Source organism: Cercospora kikuchii (assembly GCF_019650295.1).
Source record: "Cercospora kikuchii DNA, contig_00006, whole genome shotgun sequence".
Classification (NCBI taxonomy): domain Eukaryota; kingdom Fungi; phylum Ascomycota; class Dothideomycetes; order Mycosphaerellales; family Mycosphaerellaceae; genus Cercospora; species Cercospora kikuchii.
Genome location: NW_025408587.1, coordinates 2,412,677 through 2,438,985, shown reverse-complemented (window position 1 = coordinate 2,438,985; position 26,309 = coordinate 2,412,677). Strand labels below are relative to the sequence as shown.

At 52.8% G+C, this 26,309-nt stretch overlaps 11 protein-coding genes across 12 annotated transcripts; 2 read left to right on the top strand and 9 right to left on the bottom strand.

Annotated features, from left to right (window-relative positions):
• Positions 1 to 229: 229 nt before the first annotated feature.
• CKM354_000988300 (uncharacterized protein) lies at positions 230 to 1,126 on the bottom strand (the record flags this gene model as incomplete). The annotated part of the gene is made up of 1 exon (XM_044805323.1): positions 230 to 1,126. The coding sequence occupies one exon, from the start codon at positions 1,124 to 1,126 to the stop codon at positions 230 to 232; it is 897 nt and encodes a 298-aa protein (XP_044661258.1).
• A 653-nt stretch (positions 1,127 to 1,779) lies between these two features.
• On the bottom strand, positions 1,780 to 2,694 carry CKM354_000988200 (uncharacterized protein; the record flags this gene model as incomplete). The annotated part of the gene is made up of 1 exon (XM_044805322.1): positions 1,780 to 2,694. One exon carries the CDS (start codon positions 2,692 to 2,694, stop codon positions 1,780 to 1,782), a length of 915 nt encoding a protein of 304 aa, XP_044661257.1.
• Positions 2,695 to 3,830: 1,136 nt separating this feature from the next.
• CKM354_000988100 (uncharacterized protein) lies at positions 3,831 to 4,496 on the bottom strand (the record flags this gene model as incomplete). Its single annotated transcript, XM_044805321.1, has 1 exon — positions 3,831 to 4,496. The coding sequence occupies one exon, from the start codon at positions 4,494 to 4,496 to the stop codon at positions 3,831 to 3,833; it is 666 nt and encodes a 221-aa protein (XP_044661256.1).
• Positions 4,497 to 5,439: 943 nt separating this feature from the next.
• On the bottom strand, positions 5,440 to 5,886 carry CKM354_000988000 (uncharacterized protein; the record flags this gene model as incomplete). The annotated part of the gene is made up of 1 exon (XM_044805320.1): positions 5,440 to 5,886. One exon carries the CDS (start codon positions 5,884 to 5,886, stop codon positions 5,440 to 5,442), a length of 447 nt encoding a protein of 148 aa, XP_044661255.1.
• Positions 5,887 to 6,526: 640 nt separating this feature from the next.
• On the bottom strand, positions 6,527 to 7,417 carry CKM354_000987900 (uncharacterized protein; the record flags this gene model as incomplete). The annotated part of the gene is made up of 3 exons (XM_044805319.1): positions 6,527 to 7,216; positions 7,271 to 7,319; positions 7,413 to 7,417. The coding sequence occupies 3 exons, from the start codon at positions 7,415 to 7,417 to the stop codon at positions 6,527 to 6,529; spliced, it is 744 nt and encodes a 247-aa protein (XP_044661254.1).
• Positions 7,418 to 7,727: 310 nt separating this feature from the next.
• Positions 7,728 to 8,448, bottom strand: CKM354_000987800 (uncharacterized protein; the record flags this gene model as incomplete). Its single annotated transcript, XM_044805318.1, has 2 exons — positions 7,728 to 8,375; positions 8,434 to 8,448. The coding sequence occupies 2 exons, from the start codon at positions 8,446 to 8,448 to the stop codon at positions 7,728 to 7,730; spliced, it is 663 nt and encodes a 220-aa protein (XP_044661253.1).
• A 1,738-nt stretch (positions 8,449 to 10,186) lies between these two features.
• Positions 10,187 to 10,732, bottom strand: CKM354_000987700 (uncharacterized protein; the record flags this gene model as incomplete). The annotated part of the gene is made up of 2 exons (XM_044805317.1): positions 10,187 to 10,659; positions 10,708 to 10,732. The coding sequence occupies 2 exons, from the start codon at positions 10,730 to 10,732 to the stop codon at positions 10,187 to 10,189; spliced, it is 498 nt and encodes a 165-aa protein (XP_044661252.1).
• A 2,194-nt stretch (positions 10,733 to 12,926) lies between these two features.
• CKM354_000987600 (uncharacterized protein) lies at positions 12,927 to 18,200 on the top strand (the record flags this gene model as incomplete). Of its 2 annotated transcripts, none has more annotated exons than XM_044805315.1 (1): positions 12,927 to 18,200. In XM_044805315.1, the coding sequence occupies one exon, from the start codon at positions 12,927 to 12,929 to the stop codon at positions 18,198 to 18,200; it is 5,274 nt and encodes a 1,757-aa protein (XP_044661250.1). The 2 variants fall into 2 exon arrangements, with proteins under 2 accessions (XP_044661250.1, XP_044661251.1); XM_044805316.1 differs by having other exon boundaries at positions 14,763 to 18,200.
• A 1,263-nt stretch (positions 18,201 to 19,463) lies between these two features.
• On the top strand, positions 19,464 to 21,927 carry CKM354_000987500 (uncharacterized protein; the record flags this gene model as incomplete). Its single annotated transcript, XM_044805314.1, has 3 exons — positions 19,464 to 19,701; positions 19,770 to 21,135; positions 21,189 to 21,927. The coding sequence occupies 3 exons, from the start codon at positions 19,464 to 19,466 to the stop codon at positions 21,925 to 21,927; spliced, it is 2,343 nt and encodes a 780-aa protein (XP_044661249.1).
• A 25-nt stretch (positions 21,928 to 21,952) lies between these two features.
• Positions 21,953 to 22,771, bottom strand: CKM354_000987400 (uncharacterized protein; the record flags this gene model as incomplete). Its single annotated transcript, XM_044805313.1, has 2 exons — positions 21,953 to 22,672; positions 22,736 to 22,771. The coding sequence occupies 2 exons, from the start codon at positions 22,769 to 22,771 to the stop codon at positions 21,953 to 21,955; spliced, it is 756 nt and encodes a 251-aa protein (XP_044661248.1).
• Positions 22,772 to 23,705: 934 nt separating this feature from the next.
• CKM354_000987300 (uncharacterized protein) lies at positions 23,706 to 25,222 on the bottom strand (the record flags this gene model as incomplete). Its single annotated transcript, XM_044805312.1, has 4 exons — positions 23,706 to 23,870; positions 23,927 to 24,661; positions 24,917 to 25,099; positions 25,160 to 25,222. 4 exons carry the CDS (start codon positions 25,220 to 25,222, stop codon positions 23,706 to 23,708), a joined length of 1,146 nt encoding a protein of 381 aa, XP_044661247.1.
• Positions 25,223 to 26,309: the final 1,087 nt, after the last annotated feature.

The window sequence follows — 26,309 nt, the reverse complement described above, 5'->3', positions numbered from 1 at the left end:
CGCAGCCACTGTCTGATTCTCAGCTTGATCTGTTGTACTGGATCTGCGTGGTTGTGACTGGAACTCTATGCACTGCAAGCTTCCAGTCGCTAGTCTGCCCTTAGTGTCTCGATCGACCCTCACTTTCGCGCAAGGGTGCAGTTCAGAAGACTGACAATGTTCCCAAGCAGTCGAATTTCGCTTTTCTCTCTTGTTCAGGTATCTTCCACACGCAGGCCGTTGCTCTAGCTCAGTACAGAAACATTTCCCCTAGCACCCACGCCTTCACTAGTAGGTTCTTTTTCTGGTTGAGGTATACCTCTGCCGCCTCCCTCTTGACACACCATTCAAACTTCCATGGTACCTTGTTCTTCCACCACCCTTCATAATCCGTTGGCATTAAGCTCGGAATACGAGGCAAGATCGTAAACTGAACAGGCCGAATCTTAGGCTTTAGGTCAGATGGGCTTTCGAGTGCCCCCGGAGTGAGTGCGCGCAACTCTGTGTCGGCTGACTTTGTACTGGTTGTACCCAGATGATGAGTAAAGTACGCATTCCCCGGCTTAGCCATCATCTCGAACCAGTGGCGCAGCTTCTCCACTCCGAGTCCCAGTGTTGTCTCCAGAAAAGGGAAACGATCAAGTATTTGCTGTGACATTGTGGGAGAGTATTGCACTGTTGTTGAGTTGACCAAATGCGGTTCTTTCTCGAGCCAGTCGTCGAAGCGCATGCGGTAGCAATAGAGACCGGCGACGAACAAGCCCCTTAGCGCATTATCGAGCGATTGAGGCGGCAATCCCGGCTGGAAGTTTGGGTGGTGAGACATGAAATGAGCTGCGGCAGCGTATGATATCTGTGCCGCATAGAAGTCGAATCGACGCGAATGAAAGTGGAGGTCGAAACGGGAAAGGAGCCTAAGAAATTCGTCCTTGTTCCCATATTCGATCATGAACAGTTGGTTAAAATCGCTTTCGAGCTTCTGCAGGTTCTGCTTACGCGCTGACCTGCCGATTTGAGCGATATTCGTATCGATGACCGCTTGGAACTTCTTGTTGATGCGGCGAGCGCGCTGTATTGCTTTTGGCGACAGGTACGACAGGATTTGCAATGTGGTCTCGACAGCAAGATCCTCGATAGTTACCCCCATTTTTGCTGATGATTTGCTGGGCTTGTGAATGTGATGGGTGCGTTGAAGACAGCTTTCCAGGTAAGTTGAAATCGGGAGTGGCGGCAGTACGGCACTTTAAAATTATGAGTGACTGCGAGGCTCCGGGCCGATCCTTCACTGAACGGAGTGAATGAACACGCACGAAGAGTGAATGGTCTTGTTGTCCAATCACTCGGTGCACATTCGCTCGCTTGTGTTCATGACTTATTCATTTGGAAGGGGTATCCCCTCTTGGCGTTGAGAAACAGTGCGATTCCTTGTTCTAATTCCCTTGCTGAACTTACTCATCGCTGTTCGCTTTCTGCTCCGAAGGGCCTTAACACTTCCCTGGGCGTTGACAGTATATGCTAGACGCTCACATGCACCTTACAAATATGTTGTCCTTCGTGACCTCTGTTCTGGATTGAGTCCGTTGATTTGGAGTGGACTACCAGTAGCGTGGTCTAGCTTCAGCCGCTTCTGTTCTACATCCTATGTGCGTACTCTTTCTGCTCGTTGCTCGGTTCTTAGCCATTACTACGGTGTCGTGTATCTGATGACAGCGCTTACGATTTCTGCAACCAGAACCTTGTCAACTTCGACGATTGTGCATTCTTCTTTGCGATTCCCTTGATCGTGACCGCAGCCTTGTCTTAGTATAAGTACATCTCCTCCAGCAGCCATGCCTTCATCAGCGGATCGCTGATCTCGCCTTTCGCAATCTTCTCAACGTACTCCACGGCTGGGCCGTCTTTGATACACCAGGCGATGCGCGGTCGCATGAAGCGCGGGAAGCGAGGCAGGCCGAAGAGTTTGCAGAATGCTTCATCCTCCAGAGGCTGCACAACCTTAATCTGAGTCTCAGGTTGGGTAAGGAGTAGTCGCCCAATGCTAAGGGATGTCAATGCACGCGGCTCCGCAATCGCTGACGTCGGAAGTTCCTGGCTAAGGTGCTTAGTGAAACACTCGTTCGTTGGCTCATTCGTCTTCCTCAACCAGCTGTGTATTGTCTCGACCCCGATTCCGAGATACGTTTCTATCAGGGGATACATTGGCAGGAGTTTCTCAGCAGTCCACAGAAGATTGCGATCTGTTTCAACTGTTGTACTGACCACGTGTGAATCGTTGTCATTCCAGTCGCTGAAGCGTAGGCGATAGCAAAACATGGCAACTAAACCAAGCCCTGACAACAAATCGGGCACCACACCCGCAGGATAACTCGTCTGATACTCCTGTATAAAGTGGGTTGCCGCCATGAATGCTGTTCCTGTGGCCGAGAACTCGGTTCGAGTTCGACGAAAGTGTCGATCAAAGCGTAAGAACACTTCGAAGAATTCGTCCTTGTTTTCACGCGCAACATGGAAAAGTTGGTGGAATTCGGCCTCCAGCTTCTGCAAGTTACGCTTGCGAACGATGTCGCTGATCTGCGCCAAGTTCTGTCTGTTGTCGATGATTGCGTTGAAGTCCTTGTTAATGCTGCGGGCACTCTGAATCTCCTTTGGCGACAGGTATGAAAGGATGTGCACTTTGGTCTCGACCGGAAGATCCTCAATGGTAATTGCTGCCATTTTTGATGTTGAGGTCCAGAATCTGCGAGGCTGATGCGGTTGGTGCAAGAGGGAGTTGTTGAGATGCTGGTCTTTCGACCTCTAGAAACAGCAATGAGTCGCGTGAATGAACATCTCCATGCACAAAGAGTGAATGACATTGTTGCCCAGGCCACCGGTTCACTGGCTGGCATTCACGATTTGCGTGTCGAGCCATACCGCTTCCCTTGAGGTCGTGAAGACTGGAGCCCTCTTCCTCTGATTCCCTTGCTTGATATACTCATGGCTCTTCGGTTTCTGCTCCGTAGAGAGTTGGAACAGTTTTGCACGTTCGTCGCCTGATCCGTATCATCGGCGGACTTGTACTGACTGATAGCGCGTTGCCGGGCCCCAAGTGCGGGGATAAAGAAGACGAGCAGCAGCACCAGACAGCCGTGTTCCCAGCTGCCTTGTTGCAACGGCGGACTGAGATACATCTTCAGTATGATATCTTGAATGAAATCGGCGTTGAACCGTCGGAAAATGTTGTGTGGATATTAGATGTTGCTTGATTCCTCAGTATTCAGTGTAGCTGGTAGAGTTCGGGAGGTGAACTGGTAGATGGTCTATTCGATGGAGAGCTTGTAGGCGTACAACAAGGTTCTTATGACTGCAGTAGAAAGGTCCTGGGGCAGCGTATGTCGCTGAGTCAGACTGGAGCAATCTGATCGAGCTGGAATGTCTCAAAAGTGTATGTTCGACATGAGCTATACAGATGAGACCACTGTGGATTTCGTCGTTCTTGTACAAGACAGAATTTTTTTCAAACTCTCATCATGCGATCTTGAGGCCACATTGTCGTCAGTCTTGGTAGCGTGCGCCCGGATATTCAAGCGTTGCATGGTATGCAGCATATGCGGCCTTGCTTGTCCTCAAATGTAATTCGGGTAAGTTGGGAGCAGGGCCGGTACCAGAGCGAACACAATAATTGGGGTTATGGTAGAATCAGCTTTCGTCCCCGTCACTTCTCATCACTGCAGACGATATGTGAGTCACTCCGTAGGTGCAAGCATCTCTCAAATCCTGACAAGCAGTCAGTACCATCACTCTCTGCAGACTTGTAGCTGGTATTTTTGCGTCTACGCCACGCGTATCCAGTGATCTGAGCCTGTCTTCAATCACAGGTGGCTACTCTTCCGCCTTCCCAGCCTCGGCCGCGCATTATCTTGTTGCTCATTTGCCCCTTTCAATTTCTCAATGAAAGCATTTTGCAATTGCCGGTGACTGCTCTTGAGAAAGCCCTTGACAAAGGTCGCGAAAGTTCTGTTGACTTTCGCGTCGCTGACAATCTGCACGTACCAGCCACTGCTAGTCTGGTCTGCATGTAGCGTATTCTTCGATTGTGCTCTCGCCAAATCCTTCTCGTGTGCAAGCTCGGAAGGTCTGCCGGCTGGTTCGTTCCCTCGCAGCAATCGCCAGTGGTTTGTGGAAGTGAAACCTCCTGGTGCGTGGACGGTGATGTCGCAGCCATCCGGTCGTGGCACGTAGTCGGCTTGGTATTTGACGCCGCCGCTCCAAAGGCTCTTGGGGATGAATGTGAGATCATCCTCGACCTCATAGTAGAGTATCTCCTCCTGCTCTTGACCATCCGCTGTACCATTGGCTCCAATCCCGCTCCTCTTGTGCTCCCCTTTCTTCGGAGGAGGTATGGACTTGCAGCCTCTGCAGTCTGGACTCAAGCGTATTATTGTCTCGAAGTCGTGAAGTAGCTGCAAGCCATTGTCCAAGGAAACGTCCTTTGGCAGGGGCGTGGATGATGCGTGCTGAAATGAAGTCTCGAACATTTTGTCGCGGTCAGGCCTGTCGTCTACGCGATAGCGTTGGAGTGTCTCTGTACTGTCGGCAATGTTACGCCCGATCTATTTCGTCAGCTTGAGCCACTCGTAAGTGTGAAATGCTGTAGGAAATGAATGTGAAAGAAGTAAGGACTTATCCCTTCTGCGACAATAGCACTGCCGCCATTGGGACTCTGCGACTGTGACAGCATAGCCATCGAACGTCGCATTGTCAGCGTCATGGCAGAAAGGCAGTCGACCGGCATATCCGTAGAAAGTGCTTCGTCATTGCATGTTGATGAGCAAACGTTGAGGTCCACTGGGCTGGTGATGCACATCACGCACTGGCTTGATCGGGTTCGCGATTGCCGATCACCGACTTCTGTTCCAAAACAGACTACACTCTTCCAAGTTTTGTGGAATTCTGACACCTCCAGGCTACAAGTTGGCAGTCTCGGAATTATGTGATCCTGCTCCTCTGCGTGAGATTCAGCCTGCTGCCTTTGCCAAGCAGCCAAATGTCCACGACGAAGACCAGCAAGTCCATCTGTCAGTGTTCGAGCAAGACAGAAGTGGCGCTTGCTTTTCAACGCCTTGCCATCGGCAGTGAAACACGATTCAATTTTCATACTGGCGACGGCGGATATGAGAGACAGAGAACAGATTACGCGGAAGCAGCATGCCGGAAGCGGAGTGGCTGTTTGTAATTGAGCAGTCGCGCTTGTGCTTCTTGTCTAAACTCAGGCTAGACTTTTGAGCCCAAGAAGTAGCAGTCGGCGATGTTACTGACTGAGATTATCAGCTAGCTTACAACACCATATCAGACTGCTGTCCTATCGAGGAATAATCTTGCTCGTGACGCGAGATACAATCTCCACAAAAAGCCAGCACGGATTCCGTCCAGGACAGCATGAACGAAGTCGATGAATTATCCTGTTGCCGGCCACAGCTCTCAGAAACGCTCGCACAAATGCAAGACTTCCTCGCGTCCGAGAGAATTGACCCTCAAGATGTACACCCCGGAACATCTCCTGTTGTCGCCTCGGTTCCGATACGAAGCCCACACAACTCCTTGCCGAAGTCCAAAGCGAAGTTCCAAATGCTCTGCACCCTCCTTCGCAAGCTGCTTGCTATCAAAGTGCTCATCGTAGTTGACTCTGCGAATAAGCTTCTTGTGCTTGGGGTCCATCTGAGCCATGCAATTTGCAGCAACAGACAAGTCCATCACCGGGTACACCAAGAGTTCTTTCCAGTATTTGGCAGCAAATTCTTCTCTAAGCTGATGGCAGACTCGAAACAGAGGAGGTAGAGAGACAGGACGTGGCTCGGGGCTCCAACGTCCAGTCGGCGGCTCCTTCGTAAGCCATTCATAAGCGGGACGTTCGTCTTCGAGGACCATGTCGTAAATTTGATCACGAAGCTCTTGCGGAAGCTGTAGGAGTTTCGAGTCGTCTAAGTTGATAGCGCGAAGGCGCTTCGGGAGTAGCTTCCTTCTTATAACCCTAAGCTGGTCGCCATCCAGCTGCGCTAGCGCGGCAGCGAGACTCTCGAGTCGAGAGTCGCTCCGGGGTTGGCCCTGATCAAGGAGTTAGCCCAAATAAGCTGCAGCGAACCAGAAGACCTACGTCTGGATCTGCCATCTTGGCCAAGTCTGGCGACCGTCTCGCGGTATGACGTGCGTGGGAAAGCTAGGAAGTAAGTGGCTGGATTTATACACGAGAAGAGGCTGTTGGGCAAAGCAACGGCAGCGGCTGCGCTAGTGCCAGATTTGGAAGTCAAGTGAATGACTGCGTTCACTCACGAAGCACATATTAGCAAATCGAGCTACTACAATGTGTAGAGCATGCATTCCATTGCTCTGACTACACGTGTATGTCTCAGACCTACACCCTCCACACTACTTGTGCCTCTTCAACAAGGACAAAGGTGATATCCGAGATTCAGAGGTAACAGTAAGTCAAGCAAGCATCAACTTTTGTACAGTGCAGGGTAGATGAGCCTCTGCAGCGTCGGAGAAACCTAAGCTCAAGCAGCGGTACCTACTTGTGACTCAAGTTTTTGCGCGCAGTTCTCTTTCCCCAGAGCTCATTACCATCACACTCACCACATTGGAGCACTCGCACTTCCGCGTACGCTTTCTTCTCAACTTCTCCGAGAGAGTTCGCCATCCCATTGAATAAGAAGTGATCACTCCCGTCATCAGAATAAATCGTACAAGTCACCCATACGGCCCCCTTCTGGAGCCCGAAAGTAAGTTCAAACTCCTCCGCGACTTCCACAGCATGTCTCTTGCTCTCGCTCCCGCGCCGGTCTGCGTAGTAGTTGTGATGGATTCTTCGAATGGCTTTGATGTGCTTTGGCTCGACTTGGGACATGCGGTTTCTGATCTTAGACTCATCCATCGACCCCGCAAAGAAGATGTTCTCCCGGAACCTCCGAGCGAATTCCTCTCTGATCTGATGACAGACTCGGAAGAGCACGGGTGGGGCGGGGTAGAAGGCGCGATAAAGGGTAGGACTGGGTTGAGTGTATCGTCTGTCTTCAAGAACCAGTTCGTAGATCGTGTCTCGAAGCTCTTGCGGCAATCGGAGGAGCATCGAGTCTTTCAAGTTGGCGACGCGGAGGCGCTCAGGCAGCAATACGCGTTGGATCTTCTTGCGTTGAGTAGCACTGAGCGATGATAGTGCGGCGGCGATCTTTTCGAGTTCGGGATCGGTCGCGGCATCGTCCTGCTCGACAATCAGCAAATGGAAACAGGTAGCAGAGGCAAGGCGCGGACGTACATCGAGAATCGCCATAGTGGCGGAACTTGGCGAGTTGACCATGTTATGACTTGTTTGAGAAAGTTCAAGAAGCGTCGACCGAAGTTATAGTTGAAAAGCAAGCGGCTTGGCAAAGCCCCAGCACATGAAAAGTGAATGGTACAGCATCGACGCTGGCGTCCTATCTCACGTATTCCAACAAGCCAGATCACCGTCCGGTTGATGGTTCAGAACCTCTGTCGTCATATCAGACTGCACCTCCCCAAAACTGGCAATTCGTCGACGGAAGGGACAATGTGGATTACTCCGCGGAACGTCGCGCCTACCTCCTTCTATCGCTGCACTCACTACATTATTCCTTGCGAAGTTCTAGTCACCCGAGAAGCGTCTAGAAGGAGACAGTAGAACCTCGAAAGCTCTCCGGACCCTCTCCGGCTCCCCTTTCACTAAGCACGTTCGACCTCTGACTTCGTGCTCATCACTCCCACGCGATTTTTCTCTCCTCAACCTCTCCGAGCGAGTTGACCCTCGCATGGTTGAACCAACAAGCCATCTCCTTATCGAATCGATTCGGAAACGTGACCCATACGCTTCCCAACTTGATTCCCAGCTGATCTTCCAGGCCCTTGGCAATTCGTGTGGCAGATTCCTTGGTCGCGATTTGCATTACTCCCCGAATGGAAACTTCGTATTTCGAGGCTGCATTGTACTCGACCCTCGTAATGAACTTCTTGTGTTTCGGGTCCAGCTTGGTCATACGACGTTCGATGATCCATATGCTGGTGGCCATTTGGCTAATGGAGATCTTCTTCCAGAACTTCATGGCGAACTCCTCGCGCAGCTGGTGGCAGACACGACACAGCGGGTGCAAAGAAATCTCTTGGCCTGGGGACAAGGTGGGCTTCTTAGTGAACCACACTCCGGCATTCTTTTCAGACTCGAGGATCTCGTCATAGATAGCATCTCGAATCTCTTGTGGTATCTGCAGCAGCTTCGAGTCGTCTGTATTGACGGCACGAAGGCGATTGGGCAAAAGCTTCTGACGAAGGTCTTTCAGTTGACTACCATCGAGTCGCTCCAATGCTGCAGCTAGGTTTGCCAGCTCGAGGTCACTGACAGCTCCGTTCTGTGAATATAATCGGTCAGTTAACCAGAACCTTCAACAGAAGAGAGAAGCAACGTACGTCAAGGTTCCCCATGGTGGCAGGCAATTCAAACGGACCCTTTGTACTGTAACTTGTTAGAGAGAGAAAGAGGAATGCTGACCAGTTGATGAGAAGAAAACGGCCGCTCGGCAAAGTCCCGGCAGCCGCTGCACTAGTGAATAGATCGCAAGTGAAGCAAACTGTAATCTTGACTTCCTATCTCACTCCCTGCCGTATTGAGCCTCTGCGTTCCAAATGCCCGAATTTCCTTATCTTCTCTCACGCCAACACCTCTCCCCATCAAATGAACAAGATCTCCTCCTCTTTTCCCACTGCCACTACACCTCCACCTCCATCCTCAAACCCTCCCCGGCTCCCTCACCTCCCCCAAACAATTAACATAAACCGCCCTTCCCCTCCCCCTCCCTAAGCTCCCAACATCCCGTCCCTCAAAATCAAAAACATCAATAAACCCCACCGTCCACACCCCCGCCCTCGTCCCTGTCAAACGATCCAACTCCCCCGCCCTCCTCATAGCCTGCTCCCTAGTCCCATACGCATCCCACAACCAATGACACCTCCTCAAAAACTTCTTATGCCCCTCATCAAATCCGTCAAAAAACCCAATCTCATACTTCGGACTCGGCGCTCCGCCTGCTAAGAGGAGTTTCGTGGAGTAGTATATTTCTGCGCATTCGGGACGGAGGAGAGAGCAAGTTTGGAGGAGAGGTGGGAGAGTTGGTTTTGTGGGGGCGGAGGTTATACTGAGGGAGGAGTGGTGGGGTGGTGGCGAACTGGTGAGGGTGTAGGATGTTATTATGTCGCGGAGTTCGCGGGGCAGGCGGAGGAGAGGGGAGTGGGCGAGGTTTCGGAGGCGAATGGAGTCGATTGTGGGGTTGTGCTTCGTGTCGAGGTTCGTGTTCGCGGCGGATGGGTCCGGAGAGGTGGAGACTATGGTGGGTCCGGGTGAGATGGTGTTGAGTGATCTGGATCCTTTGGACCGGAGGCCTTGTGATGGGTTTGTGCGAGTTGGGTGTGGATGTTGAGAGGGTGTTGATAGCATCTGTTCTAGTCGTGAGTACTCATATGCATAGCTGTGAGCTTGGGTGGTACTGGAGAACTGATACTTACAGCAGTAGTCGCACACATCATGAGACCAGTAGGAGATTTGATAAATTCTTCGAATGTTGAAGGGGCTTCTGTACACATTATAGTAAATCAGTGTGCGAGAGGAAGACGAGAACTACGCGGCATCGGACATCTGGGCAGCACAACATCTTAAGCTGTTCGTGTCGCGCGTGCACGCGATGCTACACGGCATCGGAAATAGGTATGCCGCGGTACCCCTCCATTCGTACCATGGGGAGACCAACAAGCGATGTGGGGCTGCCGATCATCAGCGAGAGATACATATCATGTGCAAGCGGGTGATATAAGTGGAACGTATTGAAGACACTGGAGTTACAGACATGAGAATCTGCTTCTGCCAGTAAAGGAAGTTCAAGCGGTCCGCTTGCAAGGTACCTTCTTCATCGGGACTTGCCACCTGCACTTGCAATATCTTGGATCCCCAAATTGCGGCACGTTCGCTTCGACTAGCTCTTGGAACCCTGACCAGGTTTGCATATTCGTTCCTCTGGGAGATCTGCTCGCTCACGGCGGCGTTTCCACGACGATTGACAAGGAGTCCGGGCCTCCGGACATACCAGCGCCCAGACGGCATCGCACACGCGGCGTGGACATGTGTCGCAAGCTTCGTTTGCTGTCTTCTTACCCGCAGTCGTGGCATGTCCTAGTCGACAATCGTTCCAAGCGCGTTGTATGAGCGCATGCCCCCATTCTGCTTCAGGCAGCGGACCCAAATGGTACCCTTCTCCAATCCATATCGCTTATCAAGGTGATCGGCTTGCAGTATAGCGCTCTCTGGCGAGGTGACCTCCCACATGTAGAACGCGTAGCTGACCGCGTAAAGATACTGCTTGTGCTGAGGGTCAAACGCTGTGGCCAGTCGATCCAAGTCGCGCGACAAGCAGATCCACGTCTTCTTGGGGTAGTAGAGCTGTGCTGTTTCCTCGCGTAATTGCTGGCACGTATGCATCGTGGCAGGTAGCCTGCAGCCGAGGATAGGTCCCGGAGGCGAATTTGCGAAGAGGTATCCGAGGATCTGATCGCGCAATTCGCGTGGCAAGCGCAGTAGGGGCGGATTCTGCTGCTTGGAGTCGCAAAGGATCGGCGCACATTGAGCTGATGATGCTCCTGTTGCTGCTGTGAAATTGTCAGCGTGCCTCGTACGGGATCTGTAGAGCTACTCACCATTTCCGCTGTCTTTCTTCGTCATTGCATTGATGTGGGGCGAGGAACTCGAAATGTTGTGTGCGTTGAGCTCAAGTGGAGCGAAGCTGCGAGAAGTTGCTGTTTGATGTTTTGATAAACCAACTAACGCTTGGCAACGGTTGAGGAAGTGTAGGTATGGCAAATCGACATCTGAAGGTAGAATGCAGGACGCCGCCCTCGATAATGTTCGCGTCCGCTCACCTCTGATCGCGTCTCTTGTTCCTCTCGATTGCATTGGTCAGGGTGATATTTTGAGTGGCTGCGGTCTGATGGCCCCGTCTGCTCGAAAGTTCCAGGACTGTGTCAGCACTTTGCCAGAAGGACTGCCGCTCGTACCGCTCGTTCGACTGTTGCCCCAAGCGATGTAGACTTGTACTGAGCATGAAAGAATGTCGAGAACAGAAGATGAGTTGAACCCGGGCATGAAAATGTACAGCGCACACGCAGATACCAGCTGCTTGCTCATCTGGAGAACGTGATGCTGGAGAGGGGGATGGTGCATGTCTAGTGGTGATACCTACAGACCACTCTCGCAGGGAAAGAGTCTTGATCTGGTCTATTTCTCCAGGCGAATCTTGCAAACAAATATTCGCGGCCTGTGCACAGCATGTTCTTGCGCATGTCAGTCTTTCAGTTGCGGCGCGATCAAAGCTCACTTGTTGTCTGTCGCCTCTATGGCTAGGAGTATCGCTGAGCGTCTCGTTCATCATATCGCGTTGGATTTGACGGATGCTGCGGGCTGAGGAAGGCTGGCGTCTAAGTGTTCATGATATTTCAAAGTTCCAGGGTACTAGTTATTTGTCACTGTCCAGGGGCTGCGTCAATTAACGGCGAAGTCCTCGCTCCAGGTTCGAGTGGGAGGTCGCCAACGTGAGAGTCGCAACGGCGTTTACCGGAGTCCTGCGCATCGCGTTTGAGATCCAGAGAAATCGTGATAGAATACTCTTCTATACGTGCCGTGCTCACCGTCGTGCATTCCGCCTGTAGATATTGACAACAGCATCAGGACAAAGGACAGTCGGAGAGAACACAATGTGTAGTCGCGGTTGAGTTCGGGATGGCAGAACGATCGTAGTACTTTGGTTCGGGTAGCAGTCCATCTGAGACAACGCTGGAGTGCCGCAGCCGTGTTCTAGATAGCGTGGCGATGAAACCTGGGACAATTCGTGCTCGTGGCTGGTTGTACAACCATTCCGCTGGAATGCTTCAGCCATGTGGTGAGAGTGAGCAGTGCTTCCAGGCACGACGATGCTGTATCCAGGTCGCCGCAACCCCATGTGAACTCCCAGCGATGGAGACTGAGGTCGCATTTGATGCCGTTGCCGCAGCGAATGGTGCTTGCTCCGGTCCTGCAGGTGGTTGCGCGTGCATGCAAGACATCCTAGGCCAGCGGGCGCTGCCGACGGTACAGCATGCAGCCATGAGAGCATCGAACCCGCCGCTGCGAGCCACTCGCTTTCGGACGCGTAGATAATAACGAAAGCTGCGTGCCCGCGAGATGGATGTCGCAGGAAGAGACATCGTGCCTTGAATCTGCAAGAAGTGTGACGGAGCCGTCGGCGCCAGTCCGGGATCACCAAGCATCACCGCTGCTTGTGCCCAACCTTTGTTTGTGTTTATACCTTGGCACTGCATGCTGCCACCTCTTCCTCCTCGTGCCGCGCGTGTAACAACGACGAGCAGGTCATCTGCTGCAGCATTACCGCAATCCTTCTCTATTTGTACCCTCTCACCATCGATCTGCACACGCCGCAGAGACGTCGCCGAGCTGCCTGGTCCCTCCGACGCCGTCTGAGCCAGCCGAGACGAGACCGTTTACCTAGCAACCACGCCTCGAGTCTGCCACCGCACCGCGTCCTCAGCCCACGCTGCCGCGCCCGACCCCGACTGCAATGCAGAGTCGCATGAGACGGCAGATTGCGAATGGTCACGACGACGACGACAAGAACCGGTGCAGCTGAACGTGCGGGTCATAGCAGGTGCGTACAAGCTATCTTATCGTCCCAGAACCAGGATTCGCTCTCTCCACCCGGAGAGTGGTGAACCGGAAACGCTGCGGGTCCGGTCAGCATGTCAACAATGCTCTCTCTCCCTCCTTCCTTGCCGCCGGCGCAATGTTCGATGTGACGTCGGTGGGCTCTCAGTACATTATTGAAACCGTCTCTGACCTGCTGTCCAATGTACAGGTCCCAGGCCCAATGCCCGATGCGAACGATGGCACCCGCAAAAGCCCCACGAAGAAGACGCCGGAAAAGACAAAAGTGGCCGAGTTGACGACACAGCGACTGGCGAAGCGAAAGTCACAGGACTTCGCTGCAAAGATCGCGGGATGGAACCAACTAGGTGGAGGCATTGTCACGCCCGAGATCGAGAAGCCGAAGGCCAAGCCAAAGTCCAAGCCAGAGCAGTCACAGGACGAAGTGGTGGTTGTTCTCGATGCCGCGTCCGAGGCCCAACAAGACGACATGATTGTGGTGGAGACCGAATCGACAATTCCGGCAGACATCATCGAAGTGACACCTACGTCGCAACCAGAAGCTCGTAAACACTCACGATCTCCCGGGAGGACCGTGTCAAAGCCACTGGCGGCAGTTCCTACTGGAGAGAAAAAGACGGGAAAGGAGATTGACTTTGAACGTAAAGCATGGGTCAGACGTAAAAGCAAGCCGCAGGTCGAAGTGCCGCCAGATGTCAAGGAAGCCAGCGCGCCTAAGAAGCGCGTGGTGAGTGATGGCCACTGGAGACGCGACAGGCAGGTTCAGCCACAGCCACAGACGAGTCCCGAGAAAGAAGATGATAAGGCGAAGACGCCAAAACCTGTATACATCCGGAAGAGCGTGGTGAATGTGGGCTTGAAGGTGCCAGTATCGCACCAAGACTTCACAGAATCCGAGCCAGAACCCGAACCAGTACGAGTGCGACCCCTGCGATCGAGATCCCCAAATGGACGAGAACGCACGCCAGACTATGAGAGCAAAGGCACAAAGGTCTACGTGCAACGACGAAAGCGGTCAAAACAGAACGAGTCCGAGAGCAGTTTTACAGCACCTTCCTCGACAGACAAGCCCAGCACAGTGACCACAGATATCACGAGCCCAAGCATTTCCCCACCGCGACCAAAATCAGCGCCACGAGAACGTCCGCGTAAAGAACGAAGTGGTGATGAATTACCACCACGGCCAAGTACTGCAAGGAGGAGCAAGACTCCGGTGGAAGAGAACGCCCCTAAACGACATCCTTCAACGACTGCGGAAGCCTTTGCGAAACGTATCACTCAGCGTGTGCATAATCCAGACAAGCCACCAACACCCCTGCCCAAAGTGTTTGGCAACCGCATTGAAGGATGGCTCGATGGCATGTCAGATCCTTTCAACGAGACCAGGTCATCAGACACGCCTGAGCCGCTGAAGATTCCCAAAAAGAAGTCGTCTAAGCAGCTTCACCTCGATACTGATGTCGAGAAGAACACCGAGAGTCGCAAGAGCAGTGCGAAACAGCGAAGTCCACCAGAAGAGCATCGGCGAGAAGTGAGTGGGAAGCGCGATTCAAAGCAAGATATACCGGCGATGTCGCCAATTAGCCCAACAACACCAACGCTTAGACGACGAGGAGCCAAGCACCGCGCTGAGTCCCCTCTGAAAAATCGCATGTCGCACGATACTCTCGACGACTCGTCTCGTGGGGATGAGGCATTGATGAGCGGTGGTAACCCGGATGCCATGCGACCCGGCCGCCGCGTTCCATCGAAGCGGAAAGATGATCGTTTCAGACAACTGACCACCATTGCATCTGACGAAACGCTCAGCACTCGTGATCGCGGTCATGGCCGCGCGTACTCGGACGATGCGACCACAATTACTAGGACCAGTGACGGCGATGTGCCAAGAAGACGGTCGACTAGGCGTAGGATGGCGAAGCATGATGATCTGATATCCGTTCTTTCTATGCCTCAAGACGACGAACGGCGCGTCGTTCCCGCGAAGAGCATACGGCGAAGCAGGCGGAAACCTGGATTTTGTACCGTTGCCGAGATCATGAACGAGCTTTCTACGGACGAGCTGAAATACCAACGTGAGCTCAGGACGTTGGTCGAGGGAGTCATCCCAGTGCTACTCAAGCATGCTGTTTCCGAGACATCCAGCTCGTCACCTGGCTCCCGGGTGTTTAGCCGCTCCACATCTGACCCATCCGTGACGCGGCCGATCGTGGACATGGGTGTGGCCTTGGAAAGGCTGAAAACAACGCATAAGCACATTCCTTTGCACGAACCGAGTGAGCTGCTTGTATGGGCACAATCCGCATCTAAGGACTACACCTCCTACTTGCAAGCTTGGCGCTTGGGTTTCAAAGACATTGTCGTCAATTTGGCACGCGCGGAGCGCACTCCGCAGCGCAACGGCTCGTCCTCTTGGGACCACGACCTTCCTCGAAATAAAGATGGTGACCTCGTGGACAGCTCAGGTGAACGTGTGGATGTCGCGTACCTCCTCAAAAGACCTCTGATCCGGATCAAATACCTTGCCAAGACTCTGAAAGACATCAACCAGCTCCAGCCCTCAGCAAATGCAGAGGACATGGCAAAAACTTATCAGGACTTGATCGCTGCCGCGAAGAAGCGTGTCAGTGATGAGCAGGCTCGATTGGAAGATGAAGCAGCTGCAGCCATTGATGCCACCAGGGCACGAGATCCACGAAGTTTGGCCCCAATTACCGGAGTGAGCATAGATCACACCAGGTCTGTGCGTGCAAGAGACTACTTCGATATGGACTTGGTTCATTCCAGTGGTCAACAACTAGGCTGCAAGATCGAAGTAATCTACAGAGACGATGCACCCAATCGAGGGAAAGCAGGCGATGTCCTGTTCTGCGAAGTTTCGTCGTTTGGACGCTGGCTATTATTTCCGCCTCTTCCGCATGCCTTGGTGTCAGCAAGAAAAGGCGACAAGCCCGGTGAGCTTGTTGTAATGATCCGCGGCTTCATGTCCAACGCGAGACAGTGGCGTGAGGTCCTTTCGCTCCGATCTGAGGATGACATGACCGCGACCGAGTGGCTGCAGATGCTCGGATCATCTCCGATGCCGCCTAAATTGTCCCGCAAGTCGAGTTTCAACATGTACAAGCAGAAAAGTCTGCCTGCTGCAGACTCAGAGGAACCAAAGCTAAAGACCATAGCTGAGACTGCTGAAACAGCGAACAAGAGCAGGGATCCTTCGCCACGAGAGATCGAAGTACCGATTGGGGAAAGAGTCACCAATGGCAGTCGGATTTGGGACGGCAGTGAGGTCAATAGTGTTCTGGACGATGAACAATCCCTACCTTCCACGCGACCGCGGCAACGAACACAGCCAGCGCGGTACCGTGGTCATACCCTCTCATCTCAAGATAGGCGAGACGAACTTCATCACAGGTCCCGGGATGATGCTGCAGAGCCTCATTACGACAGACCGCACAACATCTCTTCTGCACCTGGGCAGCGTCGACCTTACTCCCTCCACACGCGCTCACAGTCGGAGTGGACTGGTTCAACAGTATCCTCTGATCGCACCACTGACTATACCGTCTGGATGCCATCTGAGGACGCGTCTACACGCTACTCAGATGATTCGAGCGATGGTGAAGACCCAATCGGACGGCGAGAGCATCAAGCATTACGTCCGAGACTGCACCGACGTACCTCTTCGGTTCCGTCTATGGATTTGCCATCGATTCAGAAGGTCCGAAAGCCAGGTCGACCTGAAAGTCCTCCATCAGACCGGGACGGTCTGCCGTCACAGAAGAGAGCGCACGAGGCGCCCAGGGCCGATGATCCTTCCTCTAAGGCGCCTCAGCTACAGCAGCGACTTTCAGTGAGGAGGAAGAGCGACGAGCGAGATAGGCCTCCGCCTCCTCCGGCCCACAAGGAAAAGTCCAGGCCATTGTCGCTGGGATTGGGCCTTACGAACAAGATTCCCTCCCTCACGCCAGCCTTCATGAGGAAGAATCGTCGGCCTTCCTCGCCTTTGAAGCACGAATATGCGCCGTCTTCATCATCCGATTCATTGTCTGATAGTGACTACACTGACTACGATGATGATGCCTCCGTAACGTCTGAATCAACAATTGAAGACCATGCTGAGCGCAAAGAAGCTTTGCATGAAGACATTTCCACCGTGGGAGACCTCAGAGGATTCCGCGATTATCAAAAGTCAGGACCAAGAAGATCACCACCGAGATCGCCCCCGCCAGCACCGTCTCCGGCTACCGATCCAGAGACACGCCCAAGCCTTCCAGCCACAAGTCTTGCGCCATCGGAATCTGCTTCGCAAGCACCTTATCGCACTGTGCCAGATACAGGTGTTGAGCCGGCGAAGACAGTTGCAAACATATTCTCCTGGTCCGAGCGCGGGACGTGGGACAGCCTGCACATGGAAGAGTGCCAGATTTTTGTAACGCCTGGCCTCATTGAAGCCTTTGATCTGACCCAAGCCAACTCCGTGTCTCCGCAGACAAACGGCCAATACACCACACCCTCTGCCCAGGGTGTGAAACCACTCGTCGCGTTGGAGCTCACCCCACTCGTGCCCTTGCGTAGAGGTACTGCCGTGGACATCACAGTCCGCTCGCCACCGTCAGCAAACTCGTTATACAAACCTGGAGCTAATATCATGTTCCGGTCGCGGAGTCCCGAAGAATGCGAAAAGCTGTACACCTTGCTCAACCGAGCTCGAATCGATAACCCAACATATGTTGCTCTGCAAAATGCTCGAGGACCAACCAAAGAGAGCAACTGGGGCGAGATTATGGATCAGAACCGAGATGACCAGTTTAACAAACGTCGTTCGTGGTGGAATCTTGGCTCGCGAAAGAGCACATCTTATCGCTCGAACGGCAGCCGTCCGCTGTCAACTGCAGCAACAGAATCCTCTGTGGGTACAATGAATACCGCGTTCTCAGCGTTGCGTCGTTTCAGTGGGAGCAACAAATTCTTCGACTTGGCCAAGAGTACTATCACAAGTCGAGAGGGAACACAGAGCACAAACAGTGAGAGCCTCAACTCTGGAGCAGCAACTCCGGACCTTGCTTTTGATCCCTCCATGGGGACACCACTTGGCATCACCGGCAACAAAGTCCGACTCTATGTGCGCGAGTCGGCATCGAAGTGGAGAGACCTTGGCTCCGCAAGGTTGACAGTCATGGTTCCTCCACGAGCTGATCCAAGTATCCCTGCCAACCCAAGGACTACTGGTCTGGAGAAACGGGTACTTGTGACTGGCAAGAGCCAAAACGAGGTCTTGCTCGATGTCACTCTTGGTGAAAGCGCCTTTGAGAGAATCGCCCGAACTGGCATTGCTGTCAGTGTCTACGAAGTGAGCGAACACGTGGGTCACTCGGGTGGTGTTCTGCCAAACCGCACGACGTGCTATATGATTCAGATGAAGAGTGAGAGAGATGCTGCTTATACTTTCGGGCTGGTGGGGAAGTTGAGATATTAATGATTGACGTTGCATGAGGGGAAGGGAGAAGAAGGATTTCAAAGAGGGGATGATTTTGTCTTGTGCGACGATTTAGCGGGCGTTTGGTGTGATTTGAAGCATTCTTCATTTTGAGCATGCACAACATTGCGGTATAGAGGAAGAGCATAGGAGCGAGAGGGAAGAGAAGCGGTAATGCTTGAGTTTATCTGCATCGCGTGTGAAGGAGTGAGAAGAGAAGAGGTATATACCCATTTCCCGTTGCGTTAATGATATTTCTTCGTCATCACAGCCGCCTCCTCAATAGGTCGCCAGCAGCTGCTCCTTCTCAGACAAAGCCGGAGGAGGCTACTTCCAGATGCGGTCCAACACCTTCGTGACTTTCAGATGATTGTCAGGGAGCATGTGGGGCTTTGCGAAAACTCCCGCTTCAACTCACTACAACAAATCTATAATACGCCACGCCGTGGGCAACGACACTGCCACCCAAGAACCTGAGTAAACGACATGCGAGGCTGGAAAGTCAAAACCTTGATCGATTGTTCGGCCCCGGATTCGCCCAGCACAGCACAGCAGATGCAGCCACGAAGTCAAAGAGAGTTATTTACAGAGATCTATTGAACCTCGATCTGGCTCAGCCTGTACGCCTCACCTGTGATGACGGACAAGAGAGAGTAAAAAAGCGATTGAAGATCCTGCAATCGTGTTGCAGCATGTTGGTAAGAGCCTTGTACGATAGGTTCACCACGACGACTCAACAGTGCTTTTTGGAAGGCTGGCTGCAAGGCTGTGCCGTCCGAAGCCACAACGCACGACTTTCCACGAGCCTACATGGAGACCTGCAGTCGGCCACAGTCAAATGCTGATCTGATGGCTCATGTGCAACAAACTCAAACAGCATGAGGGGCGAACGAGTGACTGAAGTCGGAGTGTGTTGCTGCGAGCTTAACATGACTTTCATGACATAGTTTGGCCAATCTCCCAGAGGAACTGTTGCGCTGTCGGAAAAGCACAGCGCTTTTCCAAGCCCTTGGCTATCGGCCGCAGTTGGTACATCAGGCTGTGTACACTGAGTACACACTGCTTTTTGGTATACACTGCCTCGAAACATGCAGAATGGAGATCGATCTTGTGGGTTAGCGGATTCGTATCTGCTACTGAGCGCCGTGCAGGATGGCACTCACAAGTCTGCAACAACGCTCGTTGTGGCTCATGCCATTTCTTCTCCTCGGTGACAAGATTGCTTCCAGCCGAGTGCAGCTTTGACACTGTAGCATTTTCGAGATGACGGTGATATATCATGTGTTGAACCAGCATACGCAAGTCAAGGACGAAGTCGCAGAAGAGAGTAAGGTCGAAAGCGGCAACGGCAGAAAGACGTCCTCGAGATGGCAGTCCTGGGGAGTTACCATCACCGCAGGAGCAGCAACAGCAGCTCTGGTGCTCACCATCAATATATGGGTCTTCACCTACGTTGCGCTCCAGTTCAAGATCGAGGATGGAATAGCGACGATACACAGAGGTATCTGATGCAACTGTGCAAAACCATTCTCGATATCCCGTAAACATACAGCTGACAACCCTGTGTAGGAGCATGCACCGTCACTTCCAACATTTCCACTTACGGGCATCTGCTCATTAATATCCTTGGCACACTTCTTCTGGGCGCAAGTAACGCTGGCGCTCAACTCCTCTCAGCCCCAACACGTTCCGACATAGCCCGCGCGCACTCCAGGAATCGATGGTTGGACATTGGAGTTCCCAGTCTCCGCAACTTACGCACAATACCGCCCTGGAGGAGGTTCGGATGGGTCGTTCTCATGATGAGCTCGATTCCTCTGCATCTGCTATACAACTCTGTCCTATTCACAACTTCGGCTGGGCATGAGTACGTAGCTTCGCTAGTTGCGCCCGACTTTTTTGAGGCGTCGCGGGGTTTCGATGACATGAAGATACCAGAAGAAATGAAGGGAACACCATCATTCCCAGACGAGAGTGTCATAGACGCCTTCTGGACTACCAGGAATCTAGCTCTACAGGGTAATTTGACACGACTGAGCAAACGAGAATGTCTGATTGCATATGGTGCCACAAACGCCACCGAGAGCGATAAAGGAAACCTGTTGGTTGTGACAAAGCCAATGAACGATGTTGAATTTGGAACACTACTCCAGGGAAATGAAACATTCGCTGTGCTGCCACTGCTAGATCTGTTCATACACAAGGCCGAGGACCAATTTAATGACTTGGACTGGAGATGTGGAGGATCTCTTGGTTCGGGAAACGCTATAAACACCACGTGCGGGGAGCATAAATTGGTGCCTGCTTATAAGGATGATGCCGGGGAGTGGCCCATAAGGACATACCTGTATCAGTGCAACGATGGGTGGAGAACTATTCCAGATTGCGTAAAAGAAAACTGGGCGGCCTGCGTCTCACCCTGGGCTTATCGTTGCAATATGACCAGAACCACGGTAGAGGTGGACTATTGTCTTGCGGAGCAGAACCCGGGAAAATGCAGCGCGAAAGTCAGTCTATCGCTTCTAGCAGTAGTGATGGTTTGCAATGTGGTCAAGGTTTTGGTGCTCTGTGCCATGGCAGGCATGAACTTCAAGACCTTCCGACCTTTGGTCACAATAGGCGATGCGGTGAAATCTTTCCTGGAGGAGCCTGAGGATCAAGCGAAGAACCGTGGCCCAATAAGTGTGATGGACATTGTTTACTCAGCGGAGAGTCACAAGCGCGTGCAGGCAGGCGGAGCTGAGTGGACTTTTGAGGCGATGCGCAGGTCTCACCGGCAGAGGCAAGATGGAAGCGATGAGTTCTGGACAGGCCCTCGAACGTGCGAGGTAGGCACTTCGATTCCGAAGGCGACAAAGTTTGTCACATGGAGCAAACACTGGTATCGTGCCGCAAACACCGGGGCCTGCAGTCCTTGGAAGATCTGCGTATCTCTGTAAGCCTTGCTGTGATCTACTCTCTGTTAGGAAGCTGACCTGTTCTTCGAAGCTGCCTCATCATGTTGGTAACCGCCGCATTCATGATGATAGTGGAACTGTTGACGGGAGAAACAGAGTTGAACCTCAAGGACTTCAACTTCAACACACTGCTAGGCATGACAGAAACGGCACCGCTCACGCTCTATATCATCGTCCCCAATATCCCCCAACTGCTTGTCAGCTTCGCCTACATCTTCTACAACAACGCACTCACATGCATGCTTCTCGCGTATGAGACATCGCAGTTCGCCTCGAAGCGGAAGTTTCTGCGTGTGAGTGAACCAGAGGGCCAACAGAAAAGCACATACTGGCTACAACTTCCGTATCAATATAGCATACCGCTCCTGGTCACGATGGCATTCCTGCATTGGTTGATCTCGCGAAGCCTGTTCTTCAAATCAGTGGACTACTATGACGCTTCGGGGAGAATGAGCGATGAGTCCTATACGGCTTGCGCCTATTCGCCACTTGCCCTGATTTTGTCAATCTCGTTGGGAGCGATCCTCGTACTGGTACTCGTGGGACTATCCTTCAGAAAGGTGGATCGAGGGATGCCAATGTTGGGGTCGTGTTCAATGGCGATTAGTGCTGCTTGTGCGAATTGCGATGAAGGAGGGGAGGCAGCAAAGCACGCGCTGATGTATGGTGTTCTGACAACCGAAACAGACGAGCAGCAGCAAGGGCCAAAACGCGTTGGATTCTCCCAGCATGAGGTCGAGTCTCTCCAGGAAAAGACCGAGTATCTATAGCCCGTTATCCTGCTCAATTCAAAATCTAATACCTCCCCTCAAAAGTATCAATCCTCCCCTTCGCCACCTTCTCCACCGCCTGTTTCACAGTCAATTCATCCCCACCCACCAAATCAAACGCCAGACCCTTCGTCCCCTCATTCTTAATGACCTCCACCACCGCTCTCGCAACATCCTCTCTCGGAATCGTGCGATTCAAATGCACTTTCCCCGCATCAATTTTCCCCGTCCCAGCATCCTCCGACAACCCACCAGGCCTCACAATCGTATACTCTAATCCTCTTCTCCCATTATTCTCCACCAAATTCTTATCAGCTGCATACTTAGCCTTCATGTACGGTCCAATCGCATTCCAAACTTTATTCGACCGATCACGATCCGCATCATCATACCATTCCGGCTCAGGTTTATTCTCTCGATCTCTGACATCCAACGCCGAAATGATAATATATCTTTTCGTTACGCCTGCTGCGGCGGTGGCATCTGCGGCTTTTACCGCTCCTTCATAGTCGACTTTTTGTGTTCGTTCGGGGGATCCGCCGCCTGCGCCTGCGGCCCAGATTACGGTGTTGGGTTGCGTGGATTTGATGGTTTGGATGAAGTCTTCGACGCTGGAGTCTTCGATGCTTTGGATGATGGGGCGGCCGCCGAGGGATTCGATGTCGGGTTTTTGGGAGGGGTTGCGGATTATGCTGTGGACGATGCCGCCCTCGGAGGAGAGGATGCGGGTTATGTGGCGGGCGACCTTTGGAGAGAGGTGGGATTAGCTATGTTGTGGTGTCTGTAGAGGTGTCTTGTATCTGCTCACCTTGCCAGATCCGCCAAAGATCAATGTTGTAGCCATGGTTGTTTCTTGTTGGTTTAGTACTAAATGACTGCAGCAGCTTAGTTGCTCTTGAAGTCGTAGTCTTTGATCGATCTGCTGTTGTAATATGGTGTACACAGCTCCCTACTTTCAGCTTATATGCTCTGAGATTCAATGCTTAGCAACACTCCCATGCCAAATGACGTCTAAGGTGTCTAGCATAAGCTACGTCTCTACTGAGGTCATTGTCATCGGCTAAGAAGCGGTTCAACTCGGATAGAACCCGGATAGAATCATCAGCAGAATTCTGTGAATGTTTCCCCGAATGACGCCTGCCATGAGCAAATGGTCAGCCGCAAGACGAAGACATCATCGATGTCCTCAGGCCTCAAGTGATGTTGTTGAACACGGTGTGCGGTGCGAAACGTTGTCGTCGGCCTATCGCGCCAAAGCCATTGTGGATCACGAGGCCGTCGCGGTTGTGTCTTAAATAAACCACAGTCTCGGCCACTAAACCTGCGACATCGGTGCCAAGTCGTCGCCCAAGCTGATTCCCAAAGACACAGTATTGCCGTGGCCTCACTTGTGGACGAGGCTCGTCGCGTAAAATGAAACTGAGCCTCCATGGCGTGCTCGATGAGCAAAAACTAGAAATGCATAGCGTGCTCGCAAGTCACCGCCTGTTGTCGTTTTCATTCTGATCCTCATATTTTCCTCCTAATACAATGCCTGATTCATTGCGTGCAGAAGACCGAAAATAAACAAAAAAGCAAAGCCACATTGCGCCATTCGCAAGATCCAGCCAGTCTCATCATGTGAGACTGGAATGGCCGTCAAGGTCGTCAAGAATGTGCTGTCAAAAAAGAGCCCAATGTCGCACAGTGTACCGCCAAAATCAAATTGCGAGGCATGAACAGATGTTTGACGATGAGTCGTCTCAATCGTTCATCACCTCGCACCACGGCTCCAGTAGTCACGCGATGGAATCGCGGCGCTTCTGCTTGACGGCGAATTGCTTCAAGTACTCATAGTCCGCGACGTTGGCGTCGACGGTCTTCTTGATGAGATCGGCGGCTTCCTGACCGAATTTCTCGACCCAGTCAGCATAGAGCTGCTCCTCGCTCTTTGGCTTATGCTTCTGTAAAATCAATCAGTATGCAGCGCTAACCGGAAAACGACAGGGCAAAGACTTACATGAGCGCGCGGCTTCAAATCGGTCGAATTGATCGCATCGTCGTGGAATCCATTCCACTTCTCGAATTGCTCTTTGGCGAAAGCATGGCTCTCCTCGGAATCCCACTGCAACATGGCCTGCGAGAAATCGAGCCCGATCGAATCGCAGTACTGGCGCAAAATGCCCTCAGGATCATCAAGCATGTCATCGGCATCGATCACGCAAATCTCGACCTGACCTTCCTTCAATTCGCCATCGCGACCGGCAATCTTGGGACCGACGATACTCTCATCCTTGAGGTAGTCGAAGAGACGCCTCAGCTCGTCGTAGCCAGCCTCTTCGGGCATGAAAGGAGTGAATTGCGTCCTCTCGACAAGCGGTGGGATGCAACACCTGTAATACGAAGGAATCGCGCTACGAGGATGGCGAATCAAGAAAGTGAAGTGGAACTTCTCCAAGATCTCGCGGGGCACAACAGTCGGGTTCTTGCCCTCGGTCTTGCTGTTCTCGTATGGGAACGGAGCAGCCTTGGAAGGAGAGTTGGGACTCTCCGGGCGGCTGTTCGAGGGAGTGAAACCAATCCCCGAATCAGTGTCGGCAGCGGCATCTTTGTCGCTGCCGACGCCGCCGTTAAGGGAGGCATTGTTGGTGCCGACACCGCGCTTGATCGTCTGCAGTGAGGGTGCAAGACGGGCTTCCTGGTGATTCGGCGGCAGCAGGTAGTGAGTGATGTCTTTGATGAAGACACGCTTGCCCTGCGACGAAGTCAGTACCTTCCCGTTCAGTCTCGCGTTGCCGTGTTGTGTATTGTGGGCTGGCAATCAATCTTGGATCCGAGGAATACGCTTGCCGTCATCATTACGACGCCTGGAGGGCATTGCAAAATTGCTCAACTCATGGCCACGACGCGGGGCAATGCGAGTCGAGTGCTTCCTGTCGGCCAATGCAAGGGACGAGAGCTCATGCTCGTTCCTGTTGGAAAGCGCCCGGGTTGAAGGAGACGAACATACCTCGGCGGACTCCCGCTCAATGCGGTCCAGAATCGTCTTGAATGTCGACTCAGCAAACCCGCTCTGTTTGCGCGCTTCCTCGTCGTTCTCGAATCTGGTGCCCATTCTCTCTGGGCCGTAGTAGAAGGCATCGCCAAACGGTTCATGGATCGTCTGGATGCTGTTGCGGCGGGTCATGAAGACCTGTTTGCATGATCAGTCCGGGTGGTCCGAGAGTCGTACATTCCCTGCGTATCAACATACCCTCTCGAACGCCGTCGAGCATGCTCGTGGGTGGGTGGCGACGAAGACTGGCTTGTTCGACATGGTTGCAGTGACCTGGTGAGATATCTTTTTACTCTACGGTATGCCCAATGGGGATGATGTTTCGTGGCTGTGTGACAGCAGAACACTTAAATAAGGTGAGTGGAATGTACGTCGTCAGTCGTTCTTTGCGAAGATTCTGCGTTCGGGTTCGCAAACAAGTAAGCGAGTATCGGCGCAAAGTGAAGGGTGGTGACGGGTGGTGGACGGGCGGCGGCATCCAAGCGTAAACTTAGCCTCGTGGCTCAACCCACAGGTTGAGGGTGCCTCGCCCAGGAACGACGGAGCCACGGGCAGGGAACCTGCTGCACTGCTGCACGATCTGTCTTTTTCGCTTGTCCTGTGAATGGTCAGGAGCACTGCTTCCCTGGCGCCCTCCATGCTTTCTGTGCTTCCTGTGTCGCGCGCCTGCGCCCACGGCAGTCGAGGGCGCAAAGTCAATTCGCCAACAAGTCCCCAAAACGAAGAATGGCCCACTGCTTCACAGCTCCCCAATGATGAAGGTACCGGATTGAATGTGGGGCAGGGTCCCGCAATCGGAGCCGAGCCAACTCCATTGCATCGGCCATGTCATGTCATCTCATGAGACCGGGCAGCGCCAAGACCTGTAGTTGATGGCATGGTTATGTAGCGTGCTGATATCAATGTCGTCGCGATACATGGGATCGATATAGCATGACGCACGAGTAGCTCGAACGCATGATCGAAGGTACAAATGGTAGGCCTTTCTCAGTGATCGCCACGCTTGTCTGGGTGATGGTACTGTAGAGAGCTATGGCGTGCTCACAATCCGAGCCTTCTGTTTGGTCGCCATTCCGCTGCACCTCTCGTGTGCTTCCTACTTGAGCTGGCAGATCTGCTGCAAGATTAAGCGTCAACTACGTGACGGCCGCAGTGCTGCCACGCAGCTGCGGTTCCAGCGCTTCTGCCCTGTCCGAGATCTGCAGAGCTACAGGAAGGGCAGAAAAGAAGCACAGCATGTGCTCGGGACCACGCTCAACGCACGCATGTCCCACGAGTAATTTCTGCTCTCTTATTCCATTTGGGCATGAAACCCAGGCCAGAACTGGCCAGCCTGCGGTCGGCTCGT